At 43.2% G+C, this 20,350-nt stretch overlaps 1 protein-coding gene across 1 annotated transcript; it reads right to left on the bottom strand.

Moving 5' to 3' along the window:
- Positions 1–16,168: 16,168 nt before the first annotated feature.
- LOC139839267 (uncharacterized) lies at positions 16,169–19,079 on the bottom strand. The gene is made up of 4 exons (XM_071829316.1): positions 19,016–19,079; positions 17,009–18,132; positions 16,667–16,861; positions 16,169–16,531 (listed from the first exon to the last, which is right to left on the bottom strand). The coding sequence occupies exons 1-4, from the start codon at positions 19,077–19,079 to the stop codon at positions 16,169–16,171; spliced, it is 1,746 nt and encodes a 581-aa protein (XP_071685417.1).
- Between the last annotated feature and the right edge of the window lie 1,271 nt (positions 19,080–20,350).

Here is a 20,350-nt window from a genome sequence, read left to right as displayed (position 1 = left end):
AATGATATACATGTTATGGTTGAATTCCTAGTTAGGTCACACAATGAAATTCTTGGGTATTAGTACTATATTGGTTGGTATGAAGTGTCATACAAAACAACGCAATACAAGAATACAATGGCCTAAGTGACTGACAAGGAATATGATAGGAATGCACGTCTGGAACAAAATAAAGTGTTATTATGTTCGTCATTGACATTCTATCTAGCCCTTAGAATTTATAATAAAGAACTTAATAATTGTTATTTTGCTCTGGTCAAATGAAAACAATGAGTTGTTTAAATTATGACATTACTCCATGTAAAATGGATAAGTTATTATAAATCTTAATGGTGAAACACACATACATAACACTGATGCTAAAAATGCCATAAGGCAAATGATTTGAATTCCACTTATTTGTGGAACCGCAATTTAGGTCATGTTAGAAAGGATCGCATGAAGGAACTCCATGCAAATGGATTTTTGGAGTCATTCGATTTGTTGAATCGTTTGGCACTTGCAAAATCTTTTCTGAAAGGTAATGACTGAAATACCGTTCATAGGCCGAAGAGTTGAACGGGCAACTAACTTAGTGAAAACATACATAATGATATATGTGGTTCACTGGGCATAGTTGTGTGCGGAAGATTCATCTACTTCATGAAAACTTTCAAACAATGAATTGAGTATATATGTGGATATATTCAATAAGGAAAAGTTTGAAACATTTGAATAGGATTCAAATAAATTTCAGCATGAAGTGGAAATCATCGTAATAGAAAAATCAAATATCTATGATTGGATCATGGTGGAAATATTTGAATTACGAGTTTTAGCGAACATCTAAGAGAGTTATGAAATTGTTCTACAACTCACATTTCTTGGAGTATCATAATGATGATATAGTATCCGAGATATGTATCCAAACCTTGTTGGATTAATGATGAGATAAAATATTATGACGCCATTATATTTTTGTGAATTATGCTTTAGTGACTACCGCTTTTACACTGAATAGAGCATCATCATGATCCGTTGAAATGACACCATACGAGTTATGGCATGGGTATAAACCTTAATAGTCCTTTCTTTAAATTTTGGTCTAAGAGTTTTCAACCAAAATCGGATGAATGTCTTTGTTGGTTATCCCAGAGATTTAATTGGGAATTCTTCCCACGAGACAAAGACAAAAGTGTTTGTCAATGTTTCTTATTTCAAAGAAATTGTTTCTAGTGAAGTTTTTGAGTGGGAGGACAATATAATTTGATAAGGTTTATGAACCTGAGCATAATGATCAGAGTAGCGCAGCATCGGAATTGGTTTCGGAAGCGGCTACGACGATCATGGCTCCCATGACTACAAAGTGTTTTAGCCATGGAGATCGAAGTACATATTGAACCTTGTAGGTATGGTTTACTTTGTGATCAAATAAAAGATTTGTGGACAAAGGATTGATTTTGAACAATAATAAACCAACTACAAACAAAGAAGTTATGATGGGCCCTGACTCCGTTAAAATGGCTATACGCCATGAAATCCAAGATAGATGAATACTTTTTGAAAGTAAATAGATCTATGAAATTGATGGACTTGGATGAAATATCCTTGAAGAAGCTCAACTTGTCGAAAAGTTGTTTATGACAAAGTTCAAAGAGTTGACTACGATAAGATTAAATCTTCCGTAGCAATGCTTATAGTCTATGTGGATTATTCTAGTAATCACTACATATTTCTTTTATGAGATATGTTAGTAGAGTGGCAAAATACACTACTTAACAGAAGTGTGTATTAAAGGTGTATACAAGATACAACCAAGAGTTTTGCTGGTCCATGGAATACTAGATAGGTATACGAACTTCAATTGGATGAAGTAAGTATCGCGGAGTTAGAATCTTCACCAGATGAAATAGTCAAAGAGTTTTTGATTTCATCAGAAACGATGAAGAGGCTTGCATTTGCAAGAAATTAAGTGGGAGCGCTAAGACATATTTATAATACTTTATGTAGATGACATATAGTTGGTTATAAATGATGTAATTATATACTTGATTAAAAGGTTTCATTGAAAATTAAACTTCAATGAAAGGATATGGACTGAAACAAATTTAGTGTCAAGATCTATGAAGATAGATTGAAACACAAAATAAGTTTAAGTCAAAGTACATAGAATGGATATTGAAATAGTTCAATATAGAAATATTAAGAAGATGTTCTTGTCATGTGAAGTTTTAACATGACTTGAGTGTATATGACACTCAATGAGTAAAAACACATGAGTGACTTTAGATCACGAATAATATGTACACAATCAGATATCTTGTGCTCTAAAATGTTATGAGCATATACCAGAATGATTCATGAGATGATCATTGAAAAACAGTAAGAATATTCTTGAAGTACTTAAGAAGAACCAAGAATATATATATATATATAGTTTTGTATGGAGAAATGACAAACAAATCGCTGTAAGATGTTGCACCGATATTTGTTTTGTCACATATGAAAATAAAATTTTAATCTCAAATTAGACTAAGTGTTGTTTAAAAGATAGCACAAATAAGCTAGAAGTTGTCTATGCTAGATTTAGAAGAGTTCTAAATATTATGACGGATTCTACAAAAGAAGGCAGAATATGTCATTGTTTTGACAATGACAAAGGATGTTAAAGTCAAGAGGTTCTTTGAGAACTTGGTGTAGTTCCGACAGAGTCAGAACTTTGAAGCTATATTGTGTGTGACAATATTAGTAACATATTTCAAACCGCGGAATTAAGGTTCCACCAGAAGACCAAACATATTTAATGCTGACTCATTTGGAAATGAGTGATGCGTTGAGACGCAAATGAATTACAAAATACATACGGTTCTGAGCATGTCAGATCCGTTGACTAAAACCTCTCCCATGAGCAAAACATGATAAAGCACCGGAAGGCCAAGGTGTTATATCTTTACAAATGTAAACTAGATTATTGACTCTAGTGCAAGTGGGAGACTGAAGGAGATATGCCCTAGAGGCAATAATAAAGTGGTTATTATTTATATCTTTATGTTTATGATAAATGTTTATATATCATGCTATAATTGTATTAACCGAAACATTAGTACATGTGTGATATGTAGACAACAAAGAAGTCCCTAGTATGCCTCTTAACTAGCTTGTTGATTAATGGATGATTAGTTTCATAATCATGAACATTGGATGTTATTAATAACAAGGTTATATCATTGTATGAATGATGTAATGGACACACCCAATTAAGCGTAGCATAAGATCTCGTCATTAAGTTTTTTGCTATAAGCTTTCGATACATAGTTACCTAGTCCTTATGACCATGAGATCATGTAAATCACTTATACCGGAAAGGTACTTTGATTACACCAAACGCCACTGCGTAAATGGGTGGTTATAAAGGCGGGATTAAGTATCCGGAAAGTATGAGTTGAGGCATATGGATCAACAGTGGGATTTGTCCATCCCGATGACGGATAGATATACTCTGGGCCCTCTCGGTGGAATGTCGTCTAATGTCTTGCAAGCATATGAATGAGTTCATAAGAGACCACATACCACGGTACGAGTAAAGAGTACTTGTCAGGAGACGAGGTTGAACAAGGTATAGAGTGATACCGAAGATCAAACCTCGGACAAGTAAAATATCGCGTGACAAAGGGAATTGGTATCGTATGTGAATGGTTCATTCGATCACTAAAGTCATCGTTGAATATGTGGGAGCCATTATGGATCTCCAGATCCCGCTATTGGTTATTGGTCGGAGTGAGTACTCAACCATGTCCGGATAGTTCACGAACCGTAGGGTGACACACTTAAAGTTGGATGTTGAAATGGTAGAACTTGAATATGGAATGGAGTTCGAATATTTGTTTGGAGTCCCGGATGAGATCCCGGACATCACGAGGAGTTCCGGAATGGTCCGGAGAATAAGATTCATATATAGGAAGTCATATTCCAAGTTTGGAAATGATCCGGTGCATTTATGGCAGGTTCTAGAAGGTTCTAGAAAAGTCCGGAAGAAATCACCATGGAAAGTAGAGTCCCGGAGGGACTCCACCATGCATGACCAGCCAACCCTAAAGGGGAGGAGTCCAAGGTGGACTCCCCTAGGGTGGCCGGCCAACCCACCTCAAGGAAAGGTGGGAGTCCCACCTTGGGTAGGACTCCCTCCTTGAGTAGGTTTCCCACATATGGGAGGTTTTAGTGTTGGGGTCTTATTCGAAGACTTGGACTAGAACTCTTGGGGCTTCCACCTATATAATGAGGGGCATAGGAGAGGGGGCTGACCACTTCAAGCCTCAGCCTTGGCCGCACCCCTTAGAGGGCCGGCGCCCAACCCCCTCTCTCTCCCCAAACCCTAGCGGTCTCTCTCCTCCACCACATCCCGCACGCTTAAGCGAAGCTCCGCCGGATTTCTCCACCACCACCGACACCACGCCGTTGTGCTGTCGGATTCAAGAGGAGCTACTACTTCCGCTGCCCGCTGGAACGGGGAGGTGGACGTCGTCTTCATCAACAACCGAACGTGTGACCGAGTACGGAGGTGCTGCCCGTTCATGGCGCCGGAAGCGATCGTGATCAAGATCTTCTACGCGCTTTTGCAAGCGGCAAGTGAACGTCTACCGCAGCAACAAGAGCCTACTCTTGTAGGCTTTGGAATCTCTTCAAGGGTGAGACTCGATAAACCCTTCGTTGCTACCGTCTTCTAGATTGCATCTTGGCTTGGATTGCGTGTTCGCGGTAGGAAAATTTTTGTTTTCTATGCAACGTTATCCTACAGGACCTCCCATCCTCGGTGAGCTACGACGACAAGGATGAGTCGCACGGACTCGAGCCTGGCCACCGGCATGAACACCTCCTCGAAGTCCACGCCTGCCAACGTACCCTTTTGCGACGAGGTGTGCCTTGTGCTTCACGACGCGCCCATGCTCGTCCTTCTTCACCTTGAAGATCCACTTGAGGCCGATCGCTCGGTGGCCTGCAGGAAGTGAGGTGAGCGTCCTTGTTACATTTTCGTCGATGGAGTGGAGTTCATCGAGCATCGCTCGCCGGCAGTGATCCTCGCGCTCTGCATCAGCGAAGGTTGACGGTTCCTCTCCCACAACAAGGTGTAGTTCCTCGTCGTCATCTGCACGTTCCTCCTCAAGCTGCGGTCGCTGCGCGAGCTGAGAAGGCTCGGACGGCGCTCCTAGCAGGTCGGTGACCAAGCGAAAACGGTGCGGGACCATCGCGCTGTCAGAGACATCGAACTGCGAGGATTTTTTCGACGGTGGCTGATGACCCACAAGTATAGGGGGTGTATCGTAGTATCTTCGATAAGTAAGAGTGTCGAACCCAATGAGGAGCAGAAGGTGTTGACAAGCAGTTTCGATGAAGGATTCACTGTAAATGCTCACAGACAAGTATTCAGGGGGTTTTGATGTAGCAGTTGAATAAAGTACGAGTAAATAAAGTCCGAGAGTAACAATTGCAGCGAGTGGCCCAATCCTTTTTAGCACAAAGGACAAGCCGGTTTGTTTACTTATAATGACCAAACGTTCTCGAGGACACACGGAATTTAGTCTAGTGCTTTCGCTACATACAGCTAATTAATTTTCATTGTTTTGATAAGTGTTGTGTGGGTGAACCTGTGCTAATGTACCGCCCTTCCTAGGACTAATACATACTTGTGATTATACCCCTTGCAAGCATCCGCAACTACAAGAAAGTAATTAAGAATAAATCTAACCACAACCTTAAACTCTGAGATCCTGCTATCCCTCCTGCATCGATATACCAACGGGGGTTTATGTTTCTGTCACTCCGGCAACCCCGCAATCGGCAAACGAGTACAAGATGCATTCCCCTAGGCCCATAAAGGTGAAGTGTCATGTAGTCGACGTTCACACGACACCACTAGAAGAATAACACCACAACTTAAATATCATAATATTGAATATTACTCAACCATACTTCACTACTAACATTTAGACTTCACCCATGTCCACAAGAACTAAACGAACTATTCATGAGACATCATATGGAACATGATCAGAGGTGATATGATGACAAATAACAATCTGAACATAAACCTTGGTTCAACGGTTTCACTCAATAGCATCAATAACAAGTAGAAATCAATACCGGGAGAGTTTCCCCTATCAAACAATCAAGATCAAACCCAAATTGCTACGGCGGTGACGATGTCCAGCGGTGGAGACGGCGGTGATGATGGTGGAGATGATGATGATGGTGATGGAGATGATGTCCAGCTCGATGACGGTGACGATGGCGTCGATTTCCCCCTCCCGGAGGGAATTTCCCCGGCGGATCTCAGCCCGCCGGAGAGCTCTTTTCTCTCTGGTGTTCTCCGCCCCGCAGAGGCGGCTGTAACTCTTCGCGAGGTACCCTCTGTGGCTTAGGTCTTCGGGACGAAGGATTTCACGAAGAAAAGGAGGCGAGAGGGGCTGTGGGCCCCCCTCCTCACCAGGCGGCGCGGCCAGGCCATGGGCCGCGCCGGCCTATGGTCTGGGCCCACCTTGGGTCCCCTCGGCTCCCCCTTCTGGCATCCTTCGTCATCTGGAAAAATAGGATTTTTGGTATAATTTCCTTCGACAGTTGATCTTCCGAAATATTGCATTCTGACGGTTCTTTTTCCAGCAGAATCCTGGCTCCGGTGCTCGATCCTCCAATAATCATGAAACATGCAAAATAGATGAAATAACATAAGTATTATGTCCAAATATGAAATATATCAATGAATAACAGCAAATTATGATACAAAATAGTGATGCAAATTGGACGTATCAACTCCCCCCAAGCTTAGACTTCGCTTGTCCCCAAGCGAAACTGAACTCGGTAAATAGGACCACATGTTTATGGAGTGAAGAGTCGATAAATAGAATACGGACAAGAAGCATCATATTCATTCACACAAGACATTCTAGTAAACAACTTCCTCATATAACTCAACTTGAAACAAGTATAAGGTAATCACAAATAAAGGTGCATAAGAAATCAGAGTTGGTGATGGCAAACTTCGTTCTTGGTCAGAGAACAATTAACAGGTTATACTTATCTATCGAGCAATGCTCTCATGTTAAAGTTTATATTGCACAACTTGCATACTCAATCATAATAGTCTCCTCATAATCATTGATAACTTGCAAAGCTATATTCATTCAGATAAAACTTGTACTAAACAAGGAAAAGTAAAAGACATGATGAAGCAAATCACAATATAATGGTTTGATCACAACTACTCAAATGCTTGCTTGAGAAGGAGGGAAATAGTTTTACTGACTCAACATAAAGTAAAAGACAGGCCCTTCGCAGAGGGAAGCAGGGCTTAAATCATGTGCTAGAGCTTTTCAGTTTTGAAATCATATAAAGAGAATAAAAGTAACATTTTGAGAGGTGTTTGTTGTTGTCAACGACTGGTAGCGGGTACTCTAACCCCCTTGCCAGAAAAACCTTCAAAGAGCGGCTCCCATTTTATTTTTATTTTGTGTGGCACTCCTTCCAACCTTTCTTTCACAAACCATGGCTAACCGAATCCTCAGGTGCCTGCCAACAATCTCATACCATGAAGGAGTGCCTTTTTATTTTAGTTTTATTATGATGACACTCCCCCCAACCTTTGCTTACACAAGCCATGGCTAACCGAATCCTTCGGGTGCCGTCCATCAATCACATACCATGGAGGAGTGTCTATTTAGTTTAGTTAATTTGGGACTGGGAATCCCATTGCCAGCTCTTTTTGCAAAATTATTGGATAAGCGGATGAAGCCACTAGTCCATTGGTGAAAGTTGCCCAACAAGATTGAAAGATAAAACACCACATACTTCCTCATGAGCTATAAAACATTGACACAAATAAGAGATAGTAAATTTTGAATTGTTTAAAGGTAGCACATGAAATATTTACTTGGAATGGCAGAAAATACCATGTAGTAGGTAGATATGGTGGACACAAATGGCATAGGTTTGGGTTAAGGTTTGGATGCACGAGAAGTATTCCCTCTCAGTACAGGTCTTTGGCTAGCAAGGTTAATTAGCAAGCATAAGAGTTGAAGGAAACAAACAAATATACATGCGATAGAGATAATCATGCATCTTCCTTGTAAGCACAAACAGTTTTAACTTCAGAATAATAAGCTATGAGCTAACAAGAAAGAAAGACAATGAAACAACTACATGTATTTCTCTTTTCTACTTAAACCTCAAAGTGTTGTTGCTATTGACCAATGCTAAGTTTGCCAAAACCAAATAGATTTATTCAATGCTCCCAAAGTGATACCAATACTAACAACAAGATAAATCATATAATAGAAACTGCAAACTAAAATAAGATGTGCAATATGTAAATGATAAGACTTCTTATTAATATTCCATAACGATAACTCACACCAAGGGATACATAGACAACCAACTAAAGGAGAGATACTTCCAAACTGCAACCTATCTTATATGATAACTTCCCTACTCATGATATGACACTACTTGACAGCATAAAGTAAAAGGTAGTGATGATGTGATACCGCGGCACTCCCCCAAGCTTGGAACAAACCAAGGGGATGCCAATACCGATGATGAAGTACTCCTTCGGCGGTGGTGGTGATGAACTCCTCCCGCGCTTCTTACAGATCTCCTTCAGCTTCAGTTTCTCAGCTTGGCAATTCTGCACTAAGACTCGAAGAGATTCATTGTTATCTGAAGTTGGCGATGATGACCTTGTGATGGGAATCGAGTAGTATTCCAGCATTCTACGGAGACGGTAATTCTCCTCCTGGAGTATCTCCACTTCTCTTCTTAGAGCCCGATATTGATCACAAAACTCATCGGTAGTCCGTAGAGCTTCTTCCAACACGGGGAAAGAATCGAGGCTAAGAGCAGGTGGTAAGGGTCCCTGCAAGTTATGAGAAAAAGAACGTTGAGTGTCAACAGATCCCACCAAGATTTGCTTGCTCCCAACGGCTTGCTGCTCTTGTTTTGATTGCACTCTCTTCACTTCTTCCTCCGAAAGCCCCTTGCCCTTGTTGTTAGAGGCCATGGTGCTTCTAGATTGAAAACAAATCCTGGCAGAAACAGCTCGAAACAAAACACGTCGAGAAAACGATATACGGACCTCCAGGGGTCCGGGGGATTATATAGCAAAAATTTTCATGACAAAAGGAAAGTACCAGGTCGAACCAGAGTCGGAAAGGGGCGACGAGGCGGCCAGCACATAGGGCGGCGCGGGCCAAGGCCAGGCCGCGCCAGCCTATGGGGGCACGCCCTCGTGCGTCTCCTCCACTCCGTTTCGATCTCGTAATTTTTCATATTTTCCAAAAACAGCAAAAACATTGTTCGGAAAGTAAATTGCGAACTTTTTATTACCAGTACTGTTACCTATTCAAAGTCGAGTTCTGGCGGACTGTCGATTTGTCCTTTGATGAAGGCCTCCGGTGTTTCCACTCGAATAATATCAACATCAACATTATAAGAATCACCTGAGATATAATGCTTGAGTCTTTGTCCATTCACCACTTGTGTGACATTGCCTTGGAGAGAGCTAATTTTAATTGCTCCTGAACGATACACCTCCTCAACAACATATGGTCCTTCCCATTTCGAGAGTAATTTCCATGCAAAGAATCTGAGACGAGACCGATACAATAGGACTTTATCCCCAATATTAAATTCTCTTTTGATAATCCTTCTATCATGCCATTTCTTAACTTTCTCTTTAAAGAGTTTAGCATTTTCATAAGCTTCACTTCTCCATTCATCTAGAGAACTCAATTGCAACAACCTCTTATTACCGGCAAGTTTAGGATCTTTATTTAATTCTCTAACAGCCCAATAAGCTTTGTGCTCTAGTTCTAAAGGTAAATGATAAGCTTTTCCATAGACCATTTTATAAGGTGACATTCCCATGGGATTTTTATAAGCGGTTCTATAAGCCCATAGTGCATCCTTCAATTTACTAGCCCAATTCTTTCTAGTTTTATTAACAGTCTTTTCCAAGATAGATTTAATCTCTCTATTTGATAATTCTACTTGCCCACTAGTTTGAGGATGATAAGCGGAAGCAATTCTATGATTAATACCATATCTAGCAAGAGTTTTTCTAAAACCACCATGAATAAAATGAGAACCTCCATCAGTTATAATATATCTAGGAACTCCAAATCTAGGAAAAATAATATCTAAAAGCATTCTTAAAGAGGTCTCACCATCATCACTTTTTGTAGGTATGGCTTCCACCCATTTAGTAACATAATCAACAGCAACAAGTATATGAGTGTTACCTTCTGAAGAGGGAAAAGGTCCCATGAAGTCAAATCCCCAACAATCGAATGGTTCAATAACAAGAGTATAATTCATAGGCATTTCATTGCGTCTGGAGATATTACCAACCCTTTGACATTCATCACAGGATAAAATAAACTTTCTTGCATCTTTGAAGAGGGTCGGCCAATAAAATCCTGATTGTAGAACCTTTTGCGCGGTTCTTTCTCCGGCGTGATGTCCTCCATAAGCACTACCATGACATTTACTCAATATCTCTTGTTGTTCATATTCGGGAACACATCTTCGCAGAATACCATCCACTCCTTCTTTATACAAGTGTGGGTCATCCCAGAAATAATGCCTCAAGTCATAAAAGAATTTCCTCCTTTGCTGAGCTGAAAAGGTTGGAGGCAAGTACTTGGAAACAATAAAGTTAGCATAATCAGCATACCAAGGACTGTCTCGCGAACTCACCTTTATTGCAGCCAATTGTTCATTTGGAAAACTATCATTAACAGGAACAGGATCATAAGCAATATTTTCCAATCTAGACAAATTATCAGCAACAGGATTATCAGCACCTTTCCTATCTACAATATGTAAATCAAATTCTTGCAACAGAAGTACCCATCTAATAAGCCTTGGCTTAGCATCTTTCTTTTGCATAAGGTATCTGATTGCAGCATGATCAGTATGTATAGTAACTTTTGAATCAACAATATAAGATCTAAACTTATCACAAGCAAAGACTACAGCAAACAATTCCTTTTCAGTAGTAGCATAATTTCTTTGAGCAGCATCAAGAGTTTTACTAGCATAATGAATAACATTCAATTTTTTATTTACCCGCTGTCCAAGAACAACGCCTACAGCAAAATCACTAGCATCACACATAATTTCAAATGGTAAGTTCCAATCAGGTGGTTCAACTATAGGAACAGTTGTTAAGGCTTTCTTTAGAGTTTCAAAAGCTTCCTTACAATCATCATCAAAAACAAAAGGTACATCTTTTTGAAGAAGATTAGTAAGAGGCTTTGAAATCTTGGAGAAATCTTTAATAAACCTCCTATAAAACCCAGCATGACCAAGAACACTACGAATACCTTTAACATCCCTAGGATAGGGCATCTTCTCAATTGCTTCAACTTTAGCTCTATCAACTTCAATACCTCTCTCGGAAATTTTATGTCCCAATACAATTCCTTCATTAACCATAAAGTGGCATTTCTCCCAATTAAGAGCAAGGTTAGTTTCTTCACATCTCTGCAAAACTTTATCAAGGTTCCGCAAGCAATTATCAAAAGAATTCCCATAGACAGAAAAATCATCCATGAATACCTCTACAATACTCTCGCAAAAGCCATGAAAAATAGCAGACATGCATCTTTGAAAAGTAGCAGGAGCATTACATAAACCAAAAGGCATACGTCTATAAGCGTAAGTTCCATAGGGACAAGTGAAAGTGGTTTTCTCTTGATCCTTAGTTTTAACAGCAATTTGCGAAAACCCAGAATAACCATCAAGAAAACAAAAATGAGTGTTTTTAGATAACCTTTCTAACATTTGATCAATAAAAGGCAAAGGGTAATGATCTTTCTTAATAACCTTATTAACTTTTTGATAATCAATGCACATTCTATACCCTACAACTACTCTTTGAGGTATGAGCTCATCATTATCATTAGGCACAACAGTCATTCCTCCTTTCTTAGGAACACAATGCACAGGGCTAACCCATCTACTATCAGCAATAGGATATATAATACCAGCTTCAAGAAGTCTTAATACCTCATTTCTTACCACATCCTTCATCTTAGGAATTAGACGACGCTGAGGTTCAACAACAGGCTTCGCATCATCTTCCATATTAATGGCGTGTTGGTAAATAGAGGGAGAAATCCCCTTCAAGTCATCAAGAGTGTAGCCAATAGCTCCTCGGTGTTTCTTCAATATTTCCAATAACCTTTCTTCTTCAAACTCTATAAGCTTAGAACTAATAATAACAGGATATATTTTCTTATCATCAATATGAGCATATTTAAGATTATCAGGCAAAGGTTTTAAATCAAAGACAGGATCTTCCTTTGGTGGCGGTGTTGTTCCCAGATCTTCCACCGGTAAATAATGCTTAAGAATAGGTTGGCGAAGAAAAATTTCATCAAGCTCATCTCTTTCTTTCCTAAAAAATTCACTCTCGCTATTCTCCAAATGTTGCTGCAAAGGATTATTAGGAACAAGAACAATAGATGCAAACTGTTCCATTTTAAAATCATTATTAGGCAAATCAGCTTTATAAGGAGTTTTGGTAAATTTAGAGAAGTTAAACTCATAAGATTCACCAGCAAATTTAGTCAAAATTTTCTCTTTCTTGCAATCTATAATAGCTCCACAAGTATTCAGAAAAGGTCTACCAAAAATGATAGGACAATAATCACTAGCAGCAGAACCAAGTACCAAAAAGTCAGCAGGATATTTAATCTTACCACGTAGAACTTCCACATCGCGAACAATACCAATTGGAGAAATAGTTTCTCTATTAGCCAGCTGAATGACCACATCAATATCTTCAAGTTCACAAGAATCAATTTCGTGCATAATCTCCGTGTAAAGCTCATAAGGAATAGCACTAACACTTGCACCAATATCGCATAAACCATAATAGCAATGATCACCAATTCTAACAGATAGCATAGGAACACTAGCTTGCTTGGGTTTATTAGGATGTGAAACAATATTAGAAGCATCTTCACAGAAAATAATATGACCATCCTCCACATTTTCAGTCACAAGATCTTTAACTATTGCAACAGCAGGTTCAACTTTTATTTGTTCTTCAGGTTCTATAGGTCTCTTTTCACTTTTATGAACCGCACTATTTATAACAGAGTACTCCTTCATTTTAGCAGGGAAAGGAGTTTTTTCAATATAAGCTTCAGGAATAACATGATCAACAGTTTCAACTACAACGCATTTATTAATAGATGAATCAATTTTATCTTTATACGGTTCATGATACTTATCAAAATTCTTCTTAGGCAATTCATAATGAGAGGCAAAAGCTTTATAAAGATTTGCAGCAACTTGAGAATCAAGACCATAAGTAGCACTCATATTACAAAATTTATGAGTATCCATAAAAGCTTCAATGCATTTATAATCATAATTTATACCTGATTCTCTATCTTTGTCGTTCTCCCATCCTTCAGTATTTTCCTGGATCCAATTAAGAAGGTCCCTTTTAAACTCTTCCTTATTGCGCGTGAATGATCCAGAACAAGAAGTATCCAGCAAGGTCTTGTCTTCAAAACAAAGTCTTGCATAGAAATTATCAATAATAATATTACCAGGAAGCTCATGAATGGGGCATTTGAGCATTAAAGACTTCAATCTCCCCCAAGCTTGGGCAATACTCTCTCCATCATGAGGCCAAAAATTATATATGCGATTCCGATCCTTGTGAATTTCACTTGGAGGATAGAACTTAGAATAAAACCGGGGCACAATATCATTCCATTCAAGAGAATCCCCATTATCCAGTAATTTATACCAATGCGCCGCTTTACCAGACAGCGATATAGAGAATAGTTTCTTCCTCACTTCATCCATAGCAATACCTGCACACTTGAATAAACCGCATAATTCATGCAAGAACAATAAATGATCTCCAGGGTGGACAGTTCCATCCCCTGTATAACGGTTACTCACTACGCGTTCAATAATTTTCATAGGTATTTTGTATGGTATCTATTCCTTACCTGGCGCCTCATCCACTACCTTTGTAGTAGTAGCAGATTTTCCAAATAAACATTCAAGAGGAGATCTCTCCATAATGAATTATGGCAGCAGGCAGAAATAAAATCAGCACAAACAGTAGAAGTTTCTCTTACCAATTCCACTTACCAATAGCGCTTCACTCCCCGGCAACGGCACCAGAAAATAGTCTTGATGACCCACAAGTATAGGGGGTGTATCGTAGTATCTTCGATAAGTAAGAGTGTCGAACCCAACGAGGAGCAGAAGGTGTTGACAAGCAGTTTCGATGAAGGATTCACTGTAAATGCTCACAGACCAGTATTCAGGGGGTTTTGATGTAGCAGTTGAATAAAGTACGAGTAAATAAAGTGCGAGAGTAACAATTGCAGCGAGTGGCCCAATCCTTTTTAGCACAAAGGACAAGCCGGTTTGTTTACTTATAATGACCAAACGTTCTCGAGGACACACGGGATTTTAGTCTAGTGCTTTCGCTACATACGGCTAATTAATCTTCATTGTTTTGATAAGTGTTGCGTGGGTGAACCTGTGCTAATGTACCGCCCTTCCTAGGACTAATACATACTTGTGATTATACCCCTTGCAAGCATCCGCAACTACAAGAAAGTAATTAAGAATAAATCTAACCACAGCCTTAAACTCTGAGATCCTGCTATCCCTCCTGCATCGATATACCAACGGGGGTTTAGGTTTCTGTCACTCCGGCAACCCCGCAATCGGCAAATGAGTACAAGATGCATTCCCCTAGGCCCATAAAGGTGAAGTGTCATGTAGTCGACGTTCACACGACACCACTAGAAGAATAACACCACAACTTAAATATCATAACATTGAATATTACTCAACCATACTTCACTACTAACATTTAGACTTCACCCATGTCCTCAAGAACTAAACGAACTACTCACGAGACATCATATGGAACATGATCAGAGGTGATATGATGACAAATAACAATCTGAACATAAACCTTGGTTCAACGGTTTCACTCAATAGCATCAATAACAAGTAGAAATCAATACCGGGAGAGTTTCCCCTATCAAACAATCAAGATCAAACCCAAATTGCTACGGCGGTGACGATGTCCAGCGGTGGAGACGGCGGTGATGATGGTGGAGATGATGATGATGGTGATGGAGATGATGTCCAGCTCGATGACGGTGACGATGGCGTCGATTTCCCCCTCCCGGAGGGAATTTCCCCGACGGATCTCAGCCCGCCGGAGAGCTCTTTTCTCTCTGGTGTTCTCCGCCCTGCAGAGGCGGCTGTAACTCTTCGCGAGGTACCCTCTGTGGCTTAGGTCTTCGGGACGAAGGATTTCGCGAAGAAAAGGAGGTGAGAGGGGCTGTGGGCCCCCCTCCTCACCAGGCGGTGCGGCCAGGCCATGGGCCGCGCCGGCCTATGGTCTGGGCCCACCTTGGGTCCCCTCGGCTCCCCCTTCTGGCATCCTTCGTCATCTGGAAAAATATGATTTTTGGTATAATTTCCTTCGATAGTTGATCTTCCGAAATATTGCATTCTGACGGTGCTTTTTCCAGCAGAATCCTGGCTCCGGTGCTCGATCCTCCAATAATCATGAAACATGCAAAATAGATGAAATAACATAAGTATTATGTCCAAATATGGAATATATCAATGAATAACAGCAAATTATGATACAAAATAGTGATGCAAATTGGACGTATCAGTGGCGTCGCGAAACGCACATGGGACGCCCTTGGAGTGACAGCGTCGCTGCCCTAGTTCTGCAGCGTCGTGGACGAAAGAGAGGCAGCGATCGACGTCGATCGCACAGATGGGCTTTGGCCTGAGCCCATCATGGGAGAGACGGGCCCATCTCCTGCCGCTCCGCCCTTCTTCCCAGTTGTCGAGCGATCGACGTAGCTGGGGTACTCCACGGTGAAGGAGCTGCTCGCCGGCGGCTGCGCTGGTGCCTCCCAGTTCCAGCATGCCTACTCGTCGAACACGACGTCGCGGGAGACGTGCAGTCGCTTGGTGGAGGGGTCGTACATCCGATAGGCCTTGAAGCCAATCTCGTACCCCACGAACACCATTGGCACGCTCCGGTCATGCAGCTTCTGCAAGTGAGGGCGCACGTTCTTGACGTGGCCGACGCAGCCGAACACGCGGAGGAAGCGCACGTCCGGCTTCATGCCTCGTACGGCGTCATCCCGTCGACGCTGCGGGTGAAGCTTCTGTTCAGGATGAACACCGCCGTGAGCACAGCCTCGCCCCAGAAGAGATTCGGCACTTGCTTCCCCTTCAGCATGCTCCTCGCCATCCCCAGCACCGTTTGATTTCTCCTCTCCACTACCCCGTTCTGTTGAGGGCAGTAGGGAGCGGTGAGGTGCCTCTGGACGCCAGACTCGACGCAGTGCTCGTAGAAGGTGGCCGGCGTGAACTCTCTGCCGCGATCTGTGCGCAGGACATGGAGCTTGTGGCCGCACTCCACCTCTGACGCAGCCTGGAACTTGACGATGGCGCGGGCGGCATCGTCCTTTGTCTTGAGTAGCTCCACTCAAATGTAACGGCTCCGGTCATCGAAGAGCAGGAGCACATAGTGTTGGCCTCCCGGAGTTGGAGGAGACACTGGCCCGCACAGATCGCCATGGACTAGTTCCAGAGGTTTCTCTGCCCTGAAACGAGCCTTTTGTGGGAATGGAAGGCGCCACTGTTTCCCTTCGAGGCACGCCTTGCAGAGTTCGTCGGCATGCTCGATGCGGGGAAGTCCTCGCACCAGTCCGCCTTGCGCCATTTTCTTCATGGTGTCGAAGTGGGGATGGCCGAGCCGCGTATGCCACCGCCAGGCATCGGACTCGAACCCAACAGCGAGACATACTGGCTGCACTGGAAGAAAAGACAGTTTGTATAGCCAATTCGGCGAGCTTTGTACCTTCATGACCATGCGATCTCGTTGATCGCGCACAGTGAGGATGCCGCGGCGGATTCGCACATCGTACTAGCTCTCGTCGAGGTGGCCCAAGCTCACGACGCTGCTCTTTAGAGCGGGGATGTAGAACACCTCCGTGAAGGCGCGATGATCTCCCCCAACGATGGCGAACACGATGGTGCCTCTACCGCGGATGTCGACGATGGATTCGTCCGCGAACCGAACCTTGCCGGTGACGGAGCGATCGAGGCCGGCGAACACGTCGACCATGCCAGTCATGTGTTTTGTGGCGCCCGTGTCCAGGAACCACACCTGGCTGCCATGCTCGCCGGCGTGCGAGGGCGTGACGATTGCCCTCTGCTCGTTGAGGAAGACGTGGCCTCCAGTGCAGGCCAGCGTGTTGTCGATCACGGAGGGGGCCGAAGGGGGTGCGTGTTCGAGCACCTCCTCGATGCAGGCCATCATCATGGCTAGGCTCTCGTCCTCCTCAGCCTGGGCGAGGTTCACCGCGGCGGGGTGCACGCCCGCGGCAGCTTCGGCGCGCTCCTTCTTGCGGCATTCACGGGCCCAATGCCCTTTCTTGCCACAGTAGCGGCAACGATACTTGGGGACGTCGCCACCTGCGGCCGGCGCTGATGCACCTCCCTGTTGCAGCAGGCCAACCTTGCCCTTTCCTTTGCCCGTGGGTGCGCCGCCATGGGACTGCCTCTTCTTGGCTTCCCACTGCTGTTTCGTGAGCAGCAGTTGGCCGCCGGAGCCTGATCCGTCCAGATCGCCCTCTAGGCGCTCCTCTACGGTGCGCAGGTGACCCACCACTTCCTCGAAGGTCATGGTGGATGGATCCATCATTGTCTCCATGCTGAAGATGATCTGCACGAATTTCCTAGGCACAACATAGAGGAATTTTCTCACAACCTTTTCGTCATCGCAGGCATCACCGAGGGAGCGCAGGGACGAGGCGAGGTTGGAGATGCGCATGCCGAACTCGTTGATGCGCTCGCCGTCCTTGAACCAGATGGTCTCGAATTCTGTGCGCAGACGGCGCACGCGAGTGTCGCGGACACGATCCGTGCCCTGGTGCCATACGCGGATGGCGTCCCACGCCGCCCGTGCGCTGCCCTTGCCAATAAGCATCAGGTGCATCTCCTTTGGGGTGGAGCCCAGGAGCGCCGCCAGCGCCTGCTTGTCCTCCCTCCGTGGAACGTCGTCGTCCTCGATGGCATCTGTAACATCCCAAATTTCAATAAATAAAGAAATGGAGTTTCCAAGAATCCAAAATTCAGAACCAACAAAAACTTTTTCAACACATGTACTACGCATAGTGCTCATACTCAATTCTTGTATTATTACCATGATGCTTGTTTGTGTGATTGAACAATGATGCTAAACCCTAACATATGATCCATTGATGAAGTCAAGAGAAAGGAAAAAAGAAATAAGAAATAAGAAAAATTCAAATCAACACATGCATGTGCTTATGGACAAATTGCAAATCTTTTATCTATGCCACTTTGGCTTGTGCCATTAGTTGAAGAATGTTAATAAACACGTTATAACACTTTTTTAATCAAAGAAACTCAAATCAAATCAAATATGAAATCAAATTATGCTCACATAAGATAATGGTCAAATCTGCCAATTTTAACATGACACCTACTTTGAGCCCCTGTATTGGGAGATTTTCAAACTAAACAATGTCAACTCTTTACACCTCATCCAAGACAACATCAAGGTGAACAACTTTGCTCAAAAGCACCCCTGCAAATTCTTGCTAGATTTCAAATGGTGATCAAGCAAAGTAGCAACAATGAAACACAAACTAGATCATTGCAAAACCCAGTGGACTAATGCCTCAATCATCGATCTTATGTCATGTTAAGTACCTCTAGCAACCCCTTGCATCATTGCAGTACCAGAGACTCATTGTTTTGTGCAAAATATTGTAGAACAAAGTCATGCCGTGGCATGCATGACACACACACATGCTCACTTCCTCTCTGATCAAATCCACCATGCCAAATCATGTCCTGGCTCTTCCCATTGCTCTGCTCGACACGCTAGACACGGCCATCGACGAATTGGAGCAACACACGCGACGGCACGAACGCGCCCAGTGATGCACGAGCACGCCAGAGCGTGCACGGACGCGCACCAGAGCACGCTCGGCCATGACGTCGCTCCACTCCCCTACGCCACCCCGTGCCCCTCTCTCTGCGCCACCAGCTCCACCACGTCACACTCTACGCCATAGACATGCTCGCTGGCCCGCGGGAACCCTGTGCGTGACGCCACCGTCGACGCCATCCGCCGGTACCCGCGACAGAGACATCACGCGCCTGTCCTCGCCTCCGCCTCGTTTTCACCGCGATCAAGCCCTGCGTCACCGCCGTGACGTGGCCGAGCCACCTGCGTCAGCGCTAGTGCCCCTGCGCCCCTGTAGCGACGTCGCCATGGACGACTTTGCCGCAGCACCACGCCCTCACTCCGCAGCTATAAAAGGAGCCGCTCCCCTCTCGTTTTCTTCACACCACCAGCCTCCCCTCTCAGCACAACCTCTCCTCGACCCCTCTCTGCTCGACATTGCCCACCACCGTCCTCCAATTTCTTCGCCGGAGCCTGTGACGCCGCCGCGGAAGGAGGAGACGCCAGAAGCCACCCCCGGAGCTGCCATTTGTTCGAGGAGCTTCGCCATCGTCCACAACGTCGCCGCCGCACCTCTCCGACGATCACCGCGCCGCCGACCCCCTGCCCTCGCCGCGCCAGTGAGCTGCGCTCATCGCCGACGACGATGCACGCCAGCCGTTAGATCTAATTCTAATCGTGTGCCCCATATCAAACCATACTGATTCGGTATTTAAGAGCCACTGACAGTGGGTCCCATTGTCAGGCAGCCTGCTCGCGCTGGACGCGAAGTGGGCCGGCCCTAGTTTATTTTCTCTGCTGAGCCCAACTACGTTTCCCGCCTAAGCCCATAGTTTGAATTCGAATATTTTCGAATTATTCAAATTGCTTAATGCATCCATTTTCCAATTTAAATAGAATCAAATCTACTGGGCCAAACTTCATAAATTTTATATATTTGGAAAGCTGAGAAAATTATCTAAACAACTACACTGGTCTCACCCTTAGATTCCTTGTAGAATAAATGTGATAAAAATAACAAGGCAGTGCCTTTTGCAACTTCAAACAATTATTAAAAATCAACCAAAAATGCTTTTGAGTTGATTCCAACTCTCAAAAATCACATTTCATATTGTCTATCAGAATATGTAAAAATATGACATAGTTGTTTGTATGATCATGGTCTAGATTAAAAATGGCTCTATGGCTATTTCTAGTCCATTTAAATTGTTCAAAATTATTTATTAAATAGTATGGGAGCTATTCTCTCATTTAAATCTTGTCTCAAGTAACTCAACTTGAGGTAGTGACTATGGTCTA

This window comes from Lolium perenne, chromosome 4 (genome assembly GCF_019359855.2).
Source record: "Lolium perenne isolate Kyuss_39 chromosome 4, Kyuss_2.0, whole genome shotgun sequence".
Classification (NCBI taxonomy): domain Eukaryota; kingdom Viridiplantae; phylum Streptophyta; class Magnoliopsida; order Poales; family Poaceae; genus Lolium; species Lolium perenne.
The sequence above is the reverse complement of the archived record's forward strand: the minus strand, read 5'-3'. Positions and strand labels throughout refer to the sequence as shown.